We start from the raw sequence: 19,977 nt of genomic DNA, 5'->3' as shown, positions 1-19,977 counted from the left end.
ATGTATCCCATCATTACAATATTTTTCAGAGGACAAGTTGTGTGCTAGAACTAGTAAAATGGATGGTATAATGTTCCCGTTTAACTACTTCTCGCTCCCTCCACCTGCCTCCTAACTTCTCTTCACGACACGATCTTTTAAAGGGTATTTTTTATATAGCCTCCTTTTCCTCGAAAAATGATTCATCATGAATGCAAATGAAAGAATCGGACCGTTCTAAACCCATCAGGGACACTTAGCACATCTCGGCATGAGTCGTGACATTGATTTCACTACAATGCCCAGATTTGTATCAATATCTTATAGATAATGTGATAAAATTAGATAACGAAAACATTCACATTAAACGACGTATTTTGAATGGGGTTGGAGAGGGTGGGTGGAGTTAACTTCGTATATGTGTGTATACTGGTATATAGTTATGTCATTATTAGTTCGTCTTTAGGCCTTGAGGTACATGTATATCCTTTCCTACTATTCTAGATACATTATGAGGTCATCATCCCAGATGTTTAATACAAAGTCCACACCAAAGTGTTAATCTTCACTTATAGGATGGAGACAAGATTAGAAAATTAACAGTTCTCCTCTTTGTTGAAAGCACGGCCAACGGACTTGCATAGTAAAACCTTTACAAAATGTAAGAAGTTCGTGAAATTTCGTCATTTTATTCTCTAGGTATAAACAAGCTAACTTGTAAATTGGACATAAATACGATATGTCCAGTACATCAAATTTGAAATGAATTATATTAAAAAAAGATTTACTTACCACTAAGCAGTCAGCTAATTTCGTAAATTGTTACTGGCAATTAGAATACGAGGCGATGAAATTTTCATGACCTAACTTGTGTTTGTTATCTCCAGTAGGATGACGGCCTCGTTCGATGCCGTGAATGACTTGGTCTTTACCAGTATATACATTGACAACCACTGAAGTCGGTATACTGCATAATCTCCATGACCGTGTTGACTGGTTAGAATAGAAGATCTTCGACAATACTTTCACAACATTTTTTCAGTGTGTAATACGTTCGGTACTGTCAAATAGGGTCATGTACAAAAATAACCGAATTTTAGCTTCAGTCGAATGAGGGATCACTTCAAAATATCTGAATATAACAAATACCCTATTAGTTCAATACATACATGAAAATTTAGAAAGCCGATGAAGCTAGAAACACAAGCCTCATTGCAGAGAGAGCCAGGAGGAAGGCGAAACAAAAACAGCCTCAACTAGCATCGACGTTCACCTGCAGCAAGTGCAACAGAGACTGTCACTCTAGGGTCGGACTCTTCAGCCACTCGCGAATGTGGAGATAGGACACACAACCGGAAGATACACCATCGTCACCCGAAGATGGACGAATGCCGAGAGACATGAACATTTAAATTACTATCGAACATGACTTGGTACCGTTTTGGGCACCATGGCCTCGGTTTCACAAAAAGTCTTCGAATACCACCTCAAATTAAGATTTCGTAGCATCTGTCATTATTAAGAATTGTATTAGCGGCAAAGATCAAATTAACTTAAGTACAGAAATCAAATCCTTCGTTCAAAGCTGTAGAATTTGGATTGCTTGCATTCTTAAAAAAGGGTAGAAAATTCCTAAAATTTGACGAAAGTTTTAACTTGTACATGAAGATAAAACAAAATCTTATTAATGCCATTATGTATATTGTAATTGTTTTTAATCCTCGATGTGTGCTGCATGTACTGTAAAACAATAAAGTCATCGATAGGTGGCAACCTGGTTATTCTTGGAGATTTCAACTTTCACTTTGACTGTCCCGGAAACCCAAATACATCAAAACTCATAGATTCCATTCATGTTTTCAACCTGAAACAGTCAGTTAACCAACCCACCCATAAACATGGTCACATTTTAGACTGGATTCTTCATAGACCTGATGATAACATTCTACGGTCCTCCCTGGTATCCCATGACCTTGCATCAGATCACCTCTGCATTATATGCCATCTTGACGTATCAGTCCCTAACCCTCCACCTTTATCTGCTACTAAGAGAAACCTCCGTAGGATAAATAGAACCAAACTAATGCACGATATGCAAGCTAACTTAACAACTTGCTTACCTCCTACTGCAGAACAACTCGATAACTGCCTGCGTTCATTGCTTGACAAACATGCGCCAGCTACCAAGTGCTGAGTATCAATTCAAAAGTGTTCTCCATGGTATAGCAGTGTGATGGTAAAAATTCGCACTCCTAAAAGAGACCGCCGTAAAGCTGAGAGGCTTTGGCTTTCCACCAGACTCACTATTCATAAGCAAATCTATGAAGCCGCTAAGAAGAATGTCACAAATATAGTCCATGCAGCGAAATCAGCCCACTACACGACTAAGATCATGGAAAGTTCAAGCTGCAAAGAGCTCTTCGAGATTACTAGCAAGCTAATGTCAAGGAACAAATCTACACCACTTCCAGCTACCTTCTCTCCAGTCAACCTTCCGGATATGCTTGCAAATTTCTTCCGTGACAAAATACAAACCATTAGAGATAAGCTTGACGCCACAATTTCAATTGACTCGTCGTCACCATACAGTTGGGATACAGAATTTGAGCGGTAACCATTAGCAGCATTTGAAACTGTCTCTATCGATTTCGTACGTACAATCCTGATGAAGAGTACACCAAAGTCATGTGAACTTGGTCCAATTCCAACATCACTGCTGCTTAAGTGCTTAGATCCAGTATTGCCTTCACTAACTGATGTTATTAATACCTCTCTCTCATCCGGGGAATTCCCATCATTTTTCAAAAATTGCTATTGTAAAGCCTCTGCTGAAGAAACCAACACTAGACCATAACGATTTAAAGAACTACCGCCCAGTTTCTAATCTCCCATTCATATCAAAAATCTTAGAAAAGGTCGTTCTATCCCAACTTGTATCTCATCTAAATTCAAACAGTCTTTTTAGCAATGTACAATCTGCTTATCGCCCTTACCACAGTACTGAAACTACTCTTCTAAATGTAGTTAATGCTATTCTCTCTGCGCTGGATAGCGGAAAGATTACAGTCCTCACCCTCCTTGATTTGTATGCAGCATTTGACACAATAGACCATGATATATTACTTCACCGTCTCCAGCATGTATTTGGCATTCATGATACAACCTTACTGTGGTTCAAGTCCTACTTGGTCAACAGGACACAAATTGTATCTGCAAATGGAATACACTCCAGCCCAGTTGAGCTATGTTGACGTGTTCCACAAGGGTCTGTTCTTGGATCTGTTCTCTTCATTCTGTACACTCAGTCGCTCTCAAGTGTCATAGATCATCATCCAGTGTCTCACCAAATGTACACTGATGACACCCAAATATACAAATCTAGCCACCCAACTGAAGTTGATGCTACCATCCAAAGTGTGGAGAGGTGCATTTCTGATGTGAAATCATGGATGACATGTAACAAGCTGCAGATGAATGATGATAAAACTGAGGCAATTCTGATCACAACACAAAGACTTTTTCATTCACATCCTCTACCTCAAACAATAAATATCAGCAACACCAACATTAAATTCACACAATCAGTACGAAACCTAGGTGTTACTCTGGACAGTACTCTCACATTGCACCAACATGTCATGAACATATGCAAGGCTGCATATCTTGAGCTGAGACACATCGGCTCAATTCGCAAATATCTTTCAGTTGATACCACTAAAACACGTGTGTGTTCATTAGTACTTTCAGGACTGGACTATTGTAACTCAATTCTGTCTGGTTTATCTCAATCTCTGCTCCAGAAACTTCAAAAAGTTCAAAACACACCTGTCCAACATACTTATCCGACCTCACCCGTGTGTACACACCAGCAAGATACTTATGCTCCTCCTCTGACAATCGTATACTCATTATTCCCACTATGAAAACAAAGTCATATGGAAAGCGTTCTTTTGCATACCAGGGCCCAGCAATGTGGAATGAATTGCCCACTGAACACAAAGACACAAAGACTCAGTCATCACATTCAAGAGGGCTCTCAAAACTCACTTATTTCGACTGCAAGAACAAACTTAAAGACCTAATAATGCTTCCTACCTTAAATATTCTCAGCATGTTTTTTAATGTTTTTTAATTTCACGGTGTTTGTTTTTGTAATGATATCATTATATGTTTTTATCTTATACGTGTTGTCTAATGTTGTAAAGCTCTTAGACCTTCAAAAGATTAGGCTCTATACAAAGTCCTCATTGTTATTATTATTATTATTATTATTATTTTATTATTATTATTATTATTATTATTATCAAATTATACCTTTGAACACATACTGAAAATATTTATATAAGGAAGAACATTTGAGACGTTAAGTGTAACTGGGACCTTGTTGAAACGGTACTACAGACAGTACCTCCTGTCGGTAATATGCTGAAGAATACAAATATATGACTGAAAGGTTTTCTTCCAATGTTATTTATTTTTCCTATTTACTAGAGTATATAAAAATGTCCAAAGGAATGTGTTTGCTGAAATTCAGATCCTCACGTAGTACACAGTCGTTTTCTATCAAATCGGTCAAATAAACGTTCCCGCTTCGTATGCATAACTTCCCTTAATCTTCGGAAACCCAGCGCGAGTGATGTCAGAGGCGGAAGACTGGCAGCAGCGCGTGACTGCAGATGTAGAAGTTGATGTCGGATGCACGTTAGTTTTAAGAGGGAAAAAAATACCAACATGCTGTGTTGCATAAAACCGAAGGAACATAAGTGTAATGGGGTCTGGAACTCGTTCTTTTCCTAATTCCTTGGCATTGCACTAATCTGAAATAGCACTATATATCAGTATAAGTCATTATAATAAACATTTTAAATTACTATAACAAAATCAGTTTCTACATTATATGTGTGTGACCGCTCCCGTGGTCTAGTGGTTAGTGATTCCGCCTCGGATGCGGGAGCTCGTGGGTTCGATCCCTGGCCGATTCATACCAAAAACTTGCAAAAATGGTACTAACATCTGCCTCGCTTGGCGCTCAGCATTAAGAGGTTAGTGTTAGGACTGGTCGGCCTGGTGTCAGGATAATATGACTTGGTGGGACATCATGCTATATGTATGTGGCATGATGCTCCAGTGCTAGACATCACTATAAACTGCCACATTGCAGACATTGTAGCAATATGACTGAAAAATTGTTATAGCTATGTTAAAACTCCAAATCACACTCACACACACATGATACGTGTTACTACCTTAGGATATGCGTGTGTACATGGGAAGAGATGCACTTATTGCTGTTACAATACAGGACTGGACTGGGATAACTTTATCGTGTAGTCTTCTTAGCAAGTGCCATATACACAACACAAATCGTATATAGTACAAGTATCTATATTACCTTCATGACTGAGTTCTACAGTATTTATTGTAGTGCACACATGTACATAATACATATACCCTGATATTTTTTAAATCTTTGATTATTTGATGTGTAACAATCTTATTTTTTCTCGATGTATGTGATATTAAATTTATATGACTGTCATCGCCGAGTCTGGGGACAGGTTAACACCAAGATCCACTTCCTGACAATAGATATTCTCAGCATGCCTGAGCTAAGAGAAACCACAAAGCACCTATGAAAGAAGTAATTGAAGAAAGAATGATTCATAAATAGGTTCTACTACAATATCAAAATAACAGTAACAGGTCAAATGAATGTCCCATTTTATGAGGCTGCCTGTTTTTGAAAACCAGATTTATAAAATAATGCCACACGCAGTTATTGAATATTAAAAAGCTGGGTTAATTGCCTGCTCTTGAACAGAAAACAAGTATCAAAAAATGTATTTTACAAAAATGGGATGAACGAGTTTAAAAGAAACTTTGAACATAAAAATACCAAAAGAAGTATTTAAAAATGTTAAAATGCCGCCGCGAGTTTGTAAACACGCGACCTTTCGTTTGGAAGCCGGGTTGCACGTCCTAGGAGAGGAATGATAAAAAAGGTTTCAACGTAAAATATTAAAGTAAAACTTAGAATTTAAAATGGAATTTAAAATGGATTGGATGAGCGAGATTAAATTAAAGTTGAACATCAAAATACAAACAAGCACAAAATATCTGGTAGTATCGAACTTGCGATCACTTGTTTGGTAAGCCGAACTCGCAAAACGAAAGACAAAATGTGGGTGTTTATAAATAAGATAGCATCTTTGGACAGACCACATACAATGAAAGTTGGCCTTTTTTGCTGGCAGAAGTGTTGGTTATCTCTTTAGCAGGTTTTATTGCATAAGCACAAGAATGTATAATGGAGAATATGATGTTACTGTTTAAGGCACTTAACAGGGCGTATCACATGAACTCAATATTGCACATGACGAACACTACTTCTCAGTCCCTCCAAAAAAGAAAATAGACATGCACAGAGATATATAACACGTCTATGCACAGACACAATTTTAAAAGCAAAATTTTACACACTATCTGACAAAGAACGTGCAATATACTTAAATGTTATCCTAAACTAACCTTGAATTATATCACCTACACGCATATTAGCAATTGCAATGAATATCCGCCACACTACTGTTTACATTCCCCACCCACATATATTATTTTGTAGAACTAAAAATAAAACTAAACTTGTATTTTTGAAATATAAATTGAAATATGTCTTTCGAAAAAAAAACGATAGTATCAACTCCTGTTCATAAGTACGCTGATATTAATATCGTCTTTCACAACAGTTCTCAGCTGATGAGCCGGTTTCCGAGCTGTCAAAATCTAGAGCATCGTTTGACAACGTCTCAAACCGGTATGGCTGAAATTTTGAGGAACGAGAATGTCTGTCCATACCTGAAATAGGTTTATTACCAAAATGACTAAATTCAGGAATAAAAAAGTACACAACAAGGCTGACTAGCAATTGTTTCAGCTGTCCCGTCTCTGACGTCACACAGTCCCATGACTAGGAAGCTTATTGATCTTCGAAACAGTTGAAAGATCTCGTATACTTCAGTCATTTTTCAGACACCTACAATAATACGGTTGGTTCTATGCATAAGAGACGTATTTAATCACATTTTTAATGTTGAATATTAACAGAAGAGCAAACTTTTTCAAACCCTTTAAAGAAGTTGAAGTAATTTTACAACCATCCATTAAGAAAATGACAAATGTATCACCATTTTTTTAAACCACGACTCTATTCCCAAAATGTACATGTGGTTTTCTTTCACGTATTGCCAAAACAATATACAATACAACAATATGCATGAACACGTTTCAATGCCCTGTGTTAAGAATTATATATTAGTTACTGTGAGCACATTAACAGAGCGGATTTAATTGCAATTACAATATATTTAAAAACGAGATAATTATTACACTTGTACGAAAAAGAAATGTAAAAATGTAATACAAACAAAATTTAACACCGATTACATCGATAATTCAATTCGCAAACGTTGTCACTTCTGTAAATTGTTGTTGTTGATAACAATGTCATTCGATAAACACGTATTGTTTTCAAGAAATATGTTTGTGGATAGATATTTTGCCACAAAAGAGAGAGAGAGAGCTATTGGTGGGGGGCAAGACAATATTATTGTAGAGGGCAGAGCATTTTTAATTCGTCCTTTACTCAGATCGGAACTAGGGTCCACGGATAACAGCATTGATCACCTGGCCTGCACGTACCAATACGCACATCTCCACATAAAAAATGGAAATCTCCGTGGATTTGCGAGTAGCATAACTACTCTAATGTTGATACAGTAATTAACTCTCATCTAAATACGCAGTTACTCCGAATTTCTCTGACAGAAATCAAGGCATAGGGGCTATTATAGAAAGATACATTACAATTCATTAGTTTATTATCATAAGCATTTACATACTTATAAAAATATTACAAATAGTGCATGGTTACCAAATGTTGTAGGTACATCTTCAAACATAAATGCAATACACAAATCGTCAGGAGCAGAAAAGGAAAGAATAGACAAATTTAAACAATCTATGAAGAAATTACTTTAGAAATAATAATCTATCTCTAATTTTAAACGCATCCTAAGCAAATTTCTCCAGTTAACATATTTTCTTATTTCAATGTACTTGTGCATGGATGGTTTCTTCGAGAAGTACTTTCGAATGAGATTTCCCATGCAAGCTAGTATACACGGGGTATACTAGAGGACGAAAATAAATTCTCTAATCTGTATATACTATTCTTTCTCCATATACAATTTCACTTTGTGCTAACACGCATCCTCAGTAGAATATGGGGATAGCACTTTCCGTTGTTGCTACCAAGCGGGAAAACTCGTCAACTTCTAACTTCATCTTTGCCCCATTAAGCCTCTGACAAAAATATTTCAGCTTTACCTACCTACCTACCTACCCACCTACTTACCTATTTACCAACCTACCTACCTACCCATTCACTATCCACCCACCTCACCCAGTATATATATCTATATGTCTGTCTGTCTGTCTATCTAGCTATCTATCGATCCATCCATCCATCCATCCATCCATCGATACTGAAAACATTCCTTGTCGATGAAGATATCAACAGATTGTGAATTATAGGTGTCCATTAGGAAGGTCATCTGAAATAAATTAAATTGCTTATAAAATACATACCGAGATTACGATTTACCTTGTAATGATAACTATAATAATTAAAATTGGACATGACTTACTTTTCTTTTGCTTATAAACAGTGGTGTAGTGCTAAATAAATAAGTGAGAGAACGCACGTTACTCAGTTGAGGACAATAACTAGCGCAAAAAGTAAGGGAACGTGCAAAAAGTAAGGGAACGCCGTTTCCACGCGTTCACACAGTACTTTTCCCCTGGTTGTAACCCTCTCTTATTTGTAACAATTACTGATTTCCTAATAAAGTAAAGAAACAAATAATTGGCATTCAGTTCAACGAGGGAAAAAGTGGTGCTGAATGAGTATTGAAAAGATTATATCAATATTTGTTTTCACATTCTTCAGGTCACTGCAGTTTTACAAAGAGTTTTCAGATCACCGGACAGTTTTTGTCAAATATGAGACGTTGTATTTTAACAGCCGGATTTGTAGTGTCGATAGCGCCAGCAAGTTGGGTTTTGGCCGCTTCGGAAACCCCAGTCGTTCTCGACAATCAAGCCTTGAGGGTTAGCTGCTGCTGAAGCACTCGTTGTTTTCCGATAACCGGAAACAATACCCACATGACCACCCGTTGCTATGACATCACCCTTCACGGGGCTGTTGCATCTTTCCCAACAGCGGGAGGTGCCCAAGTACCACGAATTCGGATTGGCCCATTCTTCTGCTCCAATCGGTGAATAATACCAAAACCATCTTGAAAACAAAAAGAAAAAAGCTAGAAATCAATTTTTCTTAAATAATGGTCCAATTGGCTATATAATGAATTGCGAGGTAGTCAGTGGAATGGTTCCCCAACCCACTGCTACCTATATACGAATAATAATAATAATAATAATAATAATAATAATAATAATAATAATAACAGAAAATAAACTAGATGTATAGCCAACAATACCAACAAGTTTTAAAAGGTTTACCACTGTTTTGTGTAATTACGCTAAATCAGTTCAGTTAAGTTTAAAGCCCATGATGTGAATATTAGCTATTTAGGAATGTACAGCTCGGGTTGCCTAGTGGTTAACGTTTCCGCCTCGCGGGTTCGAACCCCGGCCGGGTCGTACCAAAGACTTCTAAAAATGGTACTAACAGCTGCCTCGCTTGGCGCTTAACATTAAGAGGTTAGTGTTATGATTGGTTGGACTAGTGTAGGAATAATGTGACTGAGTGGGACATCATGCTACATGTCTGCGGCATGATGCCTCAGTGCTCGACATAACTATAAACTGCCACAATGCAGACATCGTAGCGATATGACTGAAAAATTGTTAAAGCTACGTTAAAAATCCAACAAACACACACACACAGAAAGAGAGAGAGGAATGTTCCTGCCTTCGTGCATATTCTCATATTTTGGTCATTTAAAATATATAGGCCTGTCATTTTTGTGATTACTCATACATGGACTATATTCACAGATCTCATATTACCTCGTTATACAATAGTATCTACCTGACTCAATTTTTAATTCAAAAGCAATCACGCAAAGTTTATATGGTCTAATAACTTTTAATTGTCTCAGTTTAAAACAAACAACAATAGAGGATTCCTTATGTTCATGTTTTTGCATTCGACTATATTTATTTGCTAACTTGTAGCTTTATGTTTGTCAACCATTTTTCCTCAAGTTGTTCATGCCTTTAACCGTTGCTGGAATGTAATGAGATTCATCTCTGATATCCGCGGAAGAACGTTGTGTTCTTCGTCTCCTTGGGCAAGACAGATAAATAAAAGTGTCACGGTGAAGAGTTTGAGAACAGAGATGGCAAATAAAAACGAATTTTTGTCAAACAGCACTTGTACAGAGCGCATCAAACTGTGAATATCTTAGACACATATCTCAGATCTATGATTGCACTGGATGATAGGAATTCAGTTTAAATACTTACCATTTGGCTTGTAAGTTCAAGCCTTGTCTTGGAATCACAAAATACTGAGTCTGAGTTTGAGACTGAGTTTCAGCCAGTCAGAAACAGAACTTTCAAAGTAACTTCATTTGTGATTGGTGAACAAAAAACGATATCAGTCTGAAACCCAGGGCTGTATGATTTCCACACCAGATTCTACCTTGCTCGCAGTTAGACCGCGTAATATAGGGGTAAATGTTAGTATTTGCTCAACAAAACAAGAAAAGAGAAAGCCTACCTGTTTGGGGCGGGGCAAGTCTCCTCCTTTAGAACATCTGCAACAAAAATGTTGCATTTGTTGGTGTTTGTTCCAGTCACGTGACTACTGGAATACAACCACTTCCGACTTGACATGTACGACCGGGCTCTGTTACCAATTCTCTCCCCAGACGATGAAGCCTGGCACACCTGAAAATGATTTTGGAATATTATGTACCTACATGTAGGTAATTTTCCTAAGAAATTTTCATAGCACGCTTGGATAAAGTCTTTTTAATAAATTATAGAACGTTATGCACAAGTAAATTGTCGGTCATTACAGACAACACATTTTCATTCGTGTTTGTTTAAAAAATGACATGTAGAATAGTTTTAAAACTGAATCTAGCTATTTTCAAACGTCCGGCATATCTCAAACACTTTACCAATAATACTCACCAGACAAATACAAAGGGCCACGAAAAGGCTCAAGATAAGTTTCTTGTGACACATGGCTGACAGTCAATTGATCTCTGTGACTACAACGTTCTTTATATCTGTATTTATAACAGTGGGCGAAATAAAATCATCCTTGTTTAAGACCTATTTATACTTGTCTTAGTGCCAACAGGAGGAAACGATCTTTTCAGAGAGTTTTGTTTACAGTTATATTACTTATTGAATTCGACCTTGCTATGACCTATACGTTTTGTGTTTAGTACATTGTTTTACTTATACAGTATAGCTCGTCAGCGATCTTTGGAGAGGATTGTACTCTTGCGCTCCCTATTCTCAGTGTAGCGACATGCCTTAAATAGCGGTAATTGGAAGCATGTCAGTATCTCGTACTTTCGCATCCATTGCCGCAGTAGTAGATAAGTGATTATCAGCACGTGCACACGACTTCCTGGTTCTTAATAGCAGACGAATTCATCTGTAGAGAAGGTTGTTTTAAAAATGCAAACTGTATACGCTTACTGCTTAAAATCTTTGTATTGTCCATTCCATACTCCCTCCACTAAATCACATGGATTGTTCATCATAATAATACCCCTTACACAAGTCTCACTTTCTCATCTCTGCTTTTTGTAGTGACTGCATCAACTGTACTCTACTTTTATGTGTCACGTATTTAGGCTCTAACAAAAAGTAACACAGGAAAGAGTCGAAACAACAAGCTTTGAAAACATTTAACAAATTATTTATTTCCCTGGAAAAATAATGTAAACATAAAAAATAAGTACTTACGGTTTTAAGAAACAAATCCAAAAGTAATCAAAGAATAATCCACGAACAAATGTTAGAAGTCCTAGTAATGAAATGTTCTAATGAACTCAAGCTAGAGCCCGACGAAGAATGCAAGATGGAAGGCGATGACGTATGATGTATCCTATACTGTGTTCAAGTCTACATATCCTTGTAGAAACAGAAGAAATATCACTCCGGTTTTCGAAATCCGAATACAATTTTTAAGAAATGTCTTTGTTCAAGACTTCTGCATGAGCACAAAAATATTTCCAGAGAAACGAATTAATCTTTTAGAATCCAAATAATCTGAAGAAAAATTAACATATAACTCGAAAACTGGCTGCAACAGAAGGAAACTACTTTTGTAAACAAGACTTCTACTCAATTGTCTTCTGGCAGAAACGTATTTCAGCCTAATAGAAGCCCTTCTAAAACTCACACTGACACAACTTCTAAAGATCGAGCTTATGATAAGCTTGATTTGAGATCATTGTCTCTTCCTACATGTGCCTATTGCAAGAAAAAAGGACTCGTTATTTATGATTGCTACAAAATGAAAAATAGGCATCAGAATCAAGACAGTCCTATTCCAAATGCCCTTATTTCTAAGTGGTCAAGGTCATGGTCATGTATTGAAAGCAATACATTTGTTGGGTCTAATAAACTCCAGTCTGATTTTATTATGGAGAATTATGAACCATTCATATCGAAAGGTTCTATATCACCCTTGGGTGATTCGGGCAAGCTTATCCCTATTAAATTTTAAGGGACACAGGAGCTTCTCAGAGTCGTTTATTGTCAGGTACTTTGCCTTTTTCTGAGAAGTCTTCTTCTAACGAGAGTGTTCTTATTCAGGTAGTAGAGTGCAGCTTTGTTAATGTTCCTCTCCACTGTGTAAATTTGTCATCAGACTTAGTCTCAGGACCCGTGACTGTCGGCACAGTGTCTATTTTACCCTTTGAGGGCAATCATTTATTACTAGGAAACGACCGTGCTGGAGACAAGGTTGTGGTTAATACACTTGTAACTGACAAACCTTGCTTGGCTCAGAAAGTCAATCCAATTGAAAAGGAATACCCTGATTTATTCCCAGCTTATGCAGTTACCAGAGCTATGGCAAAGAAAGCTCTTGAGAATGATGTTGATAAGGACGTATTCCTTTAGCTGACACGTGTATTGGTCAGGCTTTTGATGAGGTCACGCTCACTCTTTGTTTGGAGCAATCAGAAGGTATTAATCACTTTGATCCTCTTTTTAACTACTCATTCTCTTTATTCTAATCAGGGTGACAAACGATAATCAGTTCTCGTCGAACAGTAAAGAGATCCTGAGAAGGGCCATTAGTGAAACTGAAGTTCCTGTCTGTTATTTCATAAAAAATGTCCCCGACCTTAATTCAAAATTAGTAACAGTCACGTCAACAAGTTTTTTTTATAAATTTATTTTTTATCGAGTTCCTAGTAAACAGAACTACATTATTTTGACATAATTAAATTAAAAAATTAAAGATTTCAAAACTTAAAACAATTAAATCAGATGTAAATTAAATCAAATATACATAACACATGACCCACATATAGTTTGATAACTGTGCCATGCTGCTTATGATAAGTTTTCTAATCTCTGCACGCCATAAATTATATGCATTTCATGTGTATTCTGTTACACCATTTCTGTATTCAGTCCTACTTTCCATTTATTACATGTTTCTGATAAATACTTCTGTTATCTATACAAAGGTTTGAATTAAGAACTTACAAATAACTCGAAATATTGCTTATCTCTTTAAAATACTGCAATTTCCTCTGTTGACTTACAAATGAATGTGGTCCAAAAACAAATGCCGGGGTGGGTGAATGGGGCTTAAACAGCAGTTTATAGACATTGATTGCTTTATTATACCGAGAAATATAAGCTAAGTACCTTTTTATATGACACAACGAGATAGCCAACGGGGATTGTGACTTGGGAAGGTATCGCACACACGTGCAATCCTGAGATAACGAATCCGACGCTCTACTAACTAAGCAACCGTGTCCACCCCACCCATCCACCCCACCGCAATAAAGGAAAAATTGAAATTGTGGGTACCTAATTGATATAGGGGTGGCACGTATCTCAGGTAAATTGAATTCAGAAAAATTATTTTTAGCATTTTTCATAAGGCCACCGCTAAAGTTAAAAAAATAGATAGCTATACAATCTTTAATTTATTCATTAATTGGTATCGTTCATTTTTTGAATTCTTTTTTGCGTGGGGTGGGTGTGAGGGGTAGTAGCATAGTTTTATTAGCTTTGTGTACTATTAACACTAAATTCGAATTTATTATCATGATTTATCGCAGATTTCTTTATTAGTCTTCTTACGTGCATTTCACAAGTATACTTATCATTAATGTCAGCATGACCTTGTTTTGTGTTTTGCGCAGTCATGGCAGTGTTTATTACTCACGTATTTCCTTTCGCTAACAATGAACTTTTCAAGTTTGCATACGATGCATCAGTTTCATCATACTTCAATCACTCGAATTCCGACAGTTTACAGTTGCAAATATTTACAAAATACTCAGAGGTGTATTGAAACTGACATTGTGTGAGTTTCAACACGTTCGTTTGTTTGTTAAAATAATCACATGAGCCAATGGTTGCTGGAGATAAATATAAAAGTTGCTGTTATGACTGTTCACGGTGTACTATCGGTGGATGTAAATGCTCGGGATAGCCTGAAGAAGAAACGAAGAAAGGAAGAATCCGTGGGTTATCTTTGTTATTAAATAAATTAAATAAATACTGTTGAATATGAAATGGATATCTGAATGAAGTGCAACTACTACAGATACATGCTTCCTGTAACTCTAATAGCATTATAAGTGCCTGAAGTATTTGATGAATACTTGACCTAATAATCAAACTGTTTTCAATGTACCTCCCAAAGTTGTATATTTTTAGTGTTACTTCTAGTATTATTATCAGAGACAGCTTCAGCAAAATCCTACGCTCTTCGTACTATTTTTAAAAGGTCTTGAATTCAAGAAAGATTTGCAGTTAATAGAATTTTAACTTATGAAATATTTATTTCGGATGGCCACTTAATACGCCAAGAGTAAACATAATTAAACGATTAGTCGTATGATTTATGCACAAACGATGGAGTAATATGTGACACTTGGCACTCAAACGGGAATTAACATTACGTCGTGGGTTAATAATGGAAGAAACATGGGAATTGATTCAAATGTCCGTAGGTTTAATATGAAGGGAACACTATAGCCTCAAACGGGAATTTAACACCGAGACTATGAAGTTACTATTGCATACATTGTTTGATGTGGTTAGCTTCAGTACTGTAACTAACATTACACTGTAGGTTCTATAGTGTCCCCAGCATGTAAAACATTGGTTCAGAGGATGTATCAACTCTGACAGGAATTTGACCTATGGCGTATACTCTGGCCTCATTGGGAATATTAAGTCGTGGGGTGTAGGTGATAGGCTGTTTTCCATGTTAAGGTATTTTTGCCTTGTATAGGAAATGTAGCCGCTTAATAGCCCGCCCAGCAAACTTAAATGACCTTTCTTCGGGATATACCTGCATGAAATCGATAGGAATATGAGTCATTTACTCAAAAATCGTGAGCATATCATTCGTCATGTCTCTAATTTGCTGACAGACGAGACAAAAGTACGTCATTGCTGAAATTTGATCTGGATCTGGCCATTGGCATTCCTAGTCCCGTGACTACACAACTCTCGCAACATACATGTCAACGATATCAGAGGTCATACAGTCACGTGACATCGACAATAAACAAACTTCGAAACTTGCTGTACATAGAATCTGGACAACTTATGTAGAAGTCACTTAATGTTTGCAAATAAATAAAATGTACTCTTAATTCTCAACATATTTATTCTCAGAACAATGACCAGAAACCTGTAGGTATCGCAGCAGGGTGGAGAAAACCATTTTCAAGAAGTACCGAGCACGTGTCAGCGATGTGTTTCTTGGTGTCACGTGACTACTACATTGACATGGCTCTCTGCGTTGTGAATCTGGTTTTCTTCAAATTGGTGCATCATTTACAGATTTTCGGTCGTTGTTTCCAGAATAAATATTACGAGTTTGCTTTTCATTTTTCTATAAAAATTACGTGACTTTCATTTATATGTTTGATTTGTTTCCCTACAGCAGCACTAGAAATAGTAGTTAGTGATCCATTATTCAGAACTGGCTACAAGGTTCATTAATAATCATTGATCGATTGAGCTATTGACAACACGCTACAATGTTTAATAGTAGCCATTCATGCATCGGTCGATGTTATTGACAACACGCTATAAGGTTTGATAGTCGTCAGTGATCAATCGATTGATGTTATTGACAACACGCTACATGTCAAGTATCAATCAAATATGCTTATGATAAACATCTGTGTGCTTATTTTGTTGGGTAACGAAATCGAGGAAGAGAGTGGGAGAGAAAGAATAAAGTGTGAGAGAATATCATCACATACATACATACATACATACATACATAGGTTGGTAAGAGAGCGGTAATGTATCCCATCATTACAATATTTTTCAGAGGACAAGTTGTGTGCTAGAACTAGTAAAATGGATGGTATAATGTTCCCATTTAACTACTTCTCGCTCCCTCCACCTGCCTCCTAACTTCTCTTCACGACACGATCTTTTAAAGGGTATTTTTTATATAGCCTCCTTTTCCTCGAAAAATGATTCATCATGAATGCAAATGAAAGAATCGGACCGTTCTAAACCCATCAGGGACACTTAGCACATCTCGGCATGAGTCGTGACATTGATTTCACTACAATGCCCAGATTTGTATCAATATCTTATAGATAATGTGATAAAATTAGATAACGAAAACATTCACATTAAACGACGTATTTTGAATGGGGTTGGAGAGGGTGGGTGGAGTTAACTTCGTATATGTGTGTATACTGGTATATAGTTATGTCATTATTAGTTCGTCTTTAGGCCTTGAGGTACATGTATATCCTTTCCTACTATTCTAGATACATTATGAGGTCATCATCCCAGATGTTTAATACAAAGTCCACACCAAAGTGTTAATCTTCACTTATAGGATGGAGACAAGATTAGAAAATTAACAGTTCTCCTCTTTGTTGAAAGCACGGCCATCGGACTTGCATAGTAAAACCTTTACAAAATGTAAGAAGTTCGTGAAATTTCGTCATTTTATTCTCTAGGTATAAACAAGCTAACTTGTAAATTGGACATAAATACGATATGTCCAGTACATCAAATTTGAAATGAATTATATTAAAAAAAGATTTACTTACCACTAAGCAGTCAGCTAATTTCGTAAATTGTTACTGGCAATTAGAATACGAGGCGATGAAATTTTCATGACCTAACTTGTGTTTGTTATCTCCAGTAGGATGACGGCCTCGTTCGATGCCGTGAATGACTTGGTCTTTACCAGTATATACATTGACAACCACTGAAGTCGGTATACTGCATAATCTCCATGACCGTGTTGACTGGTTAGAATAGAAGATCTTCGACAATACTTTCACAACATTTTTTCAGTGTGTAATACGTTCGGTACTGTCAAATAGGGTCATGTACAAAAATAACCGAATTTTAGCTTCAGTCGAATGAGGGATCACTTCAAAATATCTGAATATAACAAATACCCTATTAGTTCAATACATACATGAAAATTTAGAAAGCCGATGAAGCTAGAAACACAAGCCTCATTGCAGAGAGAGCCAGGAGGAAGGCGAAACAAAAACAGCCTCAACTAGCATCGACGTTCACCTGCAGCAAGTGCAACAGAGACTGTCACTCTAGGGTCGGACTCTTCAGCCACTCGCGAATGTAGAGATAGGACACACAACCGGAAGATACACCATCGTCACCCGAAGATGGACGAATGCCGAGAGACATGAACATTTAAATTACTATCGAACATGACTTGGTACCGTTTTGGGCACCATGGCCTCGGTTTCACAAAAAGTCTTCGAATACCACCTCAAATTAAGATTTCGTAGCATCTGTCATTATTAAGAATTGTATTAGCGGCAAAGATCAAATTAACTTAAGTACAGAAATCAAATCCTTCGTTCAAAGCTGTAGAATTTGGATTGCTTGCATTCTTAAAAAAGGGTAGAAAATTCCTAAAATTTGACGAAAGTTTTAACTTGTACATGAAGATAAAACAAAATCTTATTAATGCCATTATGTATATTGTAATTGTTTTTAATCCTCGATGTGTGCTGCATGTACTGTAAAACAATAAAGTCATCGATAGGTGGCAACCTGGTTATTCTTGGAGATTTCAACTTTCACTTTGACTGTCCCGGAAACCCAAATACATCAAAACTCATAGATTCCATTCATGTTTTCAACCTGAAACAGTCAGTTAACCAACCCACCCATAAACATGGTCACATTTTAGACTGGATTCTTCATAGACCTGATGATAACATTCTACGGTCCTCCCTGGTATCCCATGACCTTGCATCAGATCACCTCTGCATTATATGCCATCTTGACGTATCAGTCCCTAACCCTCCACCTTTATCTGCTACTAAGAGAAACCTCCGTAGGATAAATAGAACCAAACTAATGCACGATATGCAAGCTAACTTAACAACTTGCTTACCTCCTACTGCAGAACAACTCGATAACTGCCTGCGTTCATTGCTTGACAAACATGCGCCAGCTACCAAGTGCTGAGTATCAATTCAAAAGTGTTCTCCATGGTATAGCAGTGTGATGGTAAAAATTCGCACTCCTAAAAGAGACCGCCGTAAAGCTGAGAGGCTTTGGCTTTCCACCAGACTCACTATTCATAAGCAAATCTATGAAGCCGCTAAGAAGAATGTCACAAATATAGTCCATGCAGCGAAATCAGCCCACTACACGACTAAGATCATGGAAAGTTCAAGCTGCAAAGAGCTCTTCGAGATTACTAGCAAGCTAATGTCAAGGAACAAATCTACACCACTTCCAGCTACCTTCTCTCCAGTCAACCTTCCGGATATGCCTGCAAATTTCTTCCGTGACAAAGTACAAACCATTAGAGATAAGCTTGACGCCACAATTTCAATTGACTCGTCGTCACCATACAGTTGGGATACAGAATTTGAGCGGTAACCATTAGCAGCATTTGAAACTGTCTCTATCGATTTCGTACGTACAATCCTGATGAAGAGTACACCAAAGTCATGTGAACTTGGTCCAATTCCAACATCACTGCTGCTTAAGTGCTTAGATCCAGTATTGCCTTCACTAACTGATGTTATTAATACCTCTCTCTCATCCGGGGAATTCCCATCATTTTTCAAAAATTGCTATTGTAAAGCCTCTGCTGAAGAAACCAACACTAGACCATAACGATTTAAAGAACTACCGCCCAGTTTCTAATCTCCCATTCATATCAAAAATCTTAGAAAAGGTCGTTCTATCCCAACTTGTATCTCATCTAAATTCAAACAGTCTTTTTAGCAATGTACAATCTGCTTATCGCCCTTACCACAGTACTGAAACTACTCTTCTAAATGTAGTTAATGCTATTCTCTCTGCGCTGGATAGCGGAAAGATTACAGTCCTCACCCTCCTTGATTTGTATGCAGCATTTGACACAATAGACCATGATATATTACTTCGCCGTCTCCAGCATGTATTTGGCATTCATGATACAACCTTACTGTGGTTCAAGTCCTACTTGGTCAACAGGACACAAATTGTATCTGCAAATGGAATACACTCCAGCCCAGTTGAGCTATGTTGACGTGTTCCACAAGGGTCTGTTCTTGGATCTGTTCTCTTCATTCTGTACACTCAGTCGCTCTCAAGTGTCATAGATCATCATCCAGTGTCTCACCAAATGTACACTGATGACACCCAAATATACAAATCTAGCCACCCAACTGAAGTTGATGCTACCATCCAAAGTGTGGAGAGGTGCATTTCTGATGTGAAATCATGGAT

At 37.2% G+C, this 19,977-nt stretch overlaps 1 protein-coding gene across 1 annotated transcript; it reads right to left on the bottom strand.

Annotated features, from left to right (window-relative positions):
* Positions 1-7,838: 7,838 nt before the first annotated feature.
* On the bottom strand, positions 7,839-11,373 carry LOC149770088 (uncharacterized). Its single transcript, XM_089949409.1, has 3 exons — positions 11,203-11,373; positions 10,784-10,953; positions 7,839-9,334 (listed from the first exon to the last, which is right to left on the bottom strand). Exons 1-3 carry the CDS (start codon positions 11,254-11,256, stop codon positions 9,055-9,057), a joined length of 504 nt encoding a protein of 167 aa, XP_089805535.1. The 5' UTR covers positions 11,257-11,373; the 3' UTR covers positions 7,839-9,054.
* Between the last annotated feature and the right edge of the window lie 8,604 nt (positions 11,374-19,977).

This window comes from Sinohyriopsis cumingii, unplaced genomic scaffold (genome assembly GCF_028554795.1).
Source record: "Sinohyriopsis cumingii isolate HCF-2022 unplaced genomic scaffold, ASM2855479v2 utg002708l, whole genome shotgun sequence".
Classification (NCBI taxonomy): domain Eukaryota; kingdom Metazoa; phylum Mollusca; class Bivalvia; order Unionida; family Unionidae; genus Sinohyriopsis; species Sinohyriopsis cumingii.
This window is presented reverse-complemented; position numbering and strand designations above follow the sequence as displayed.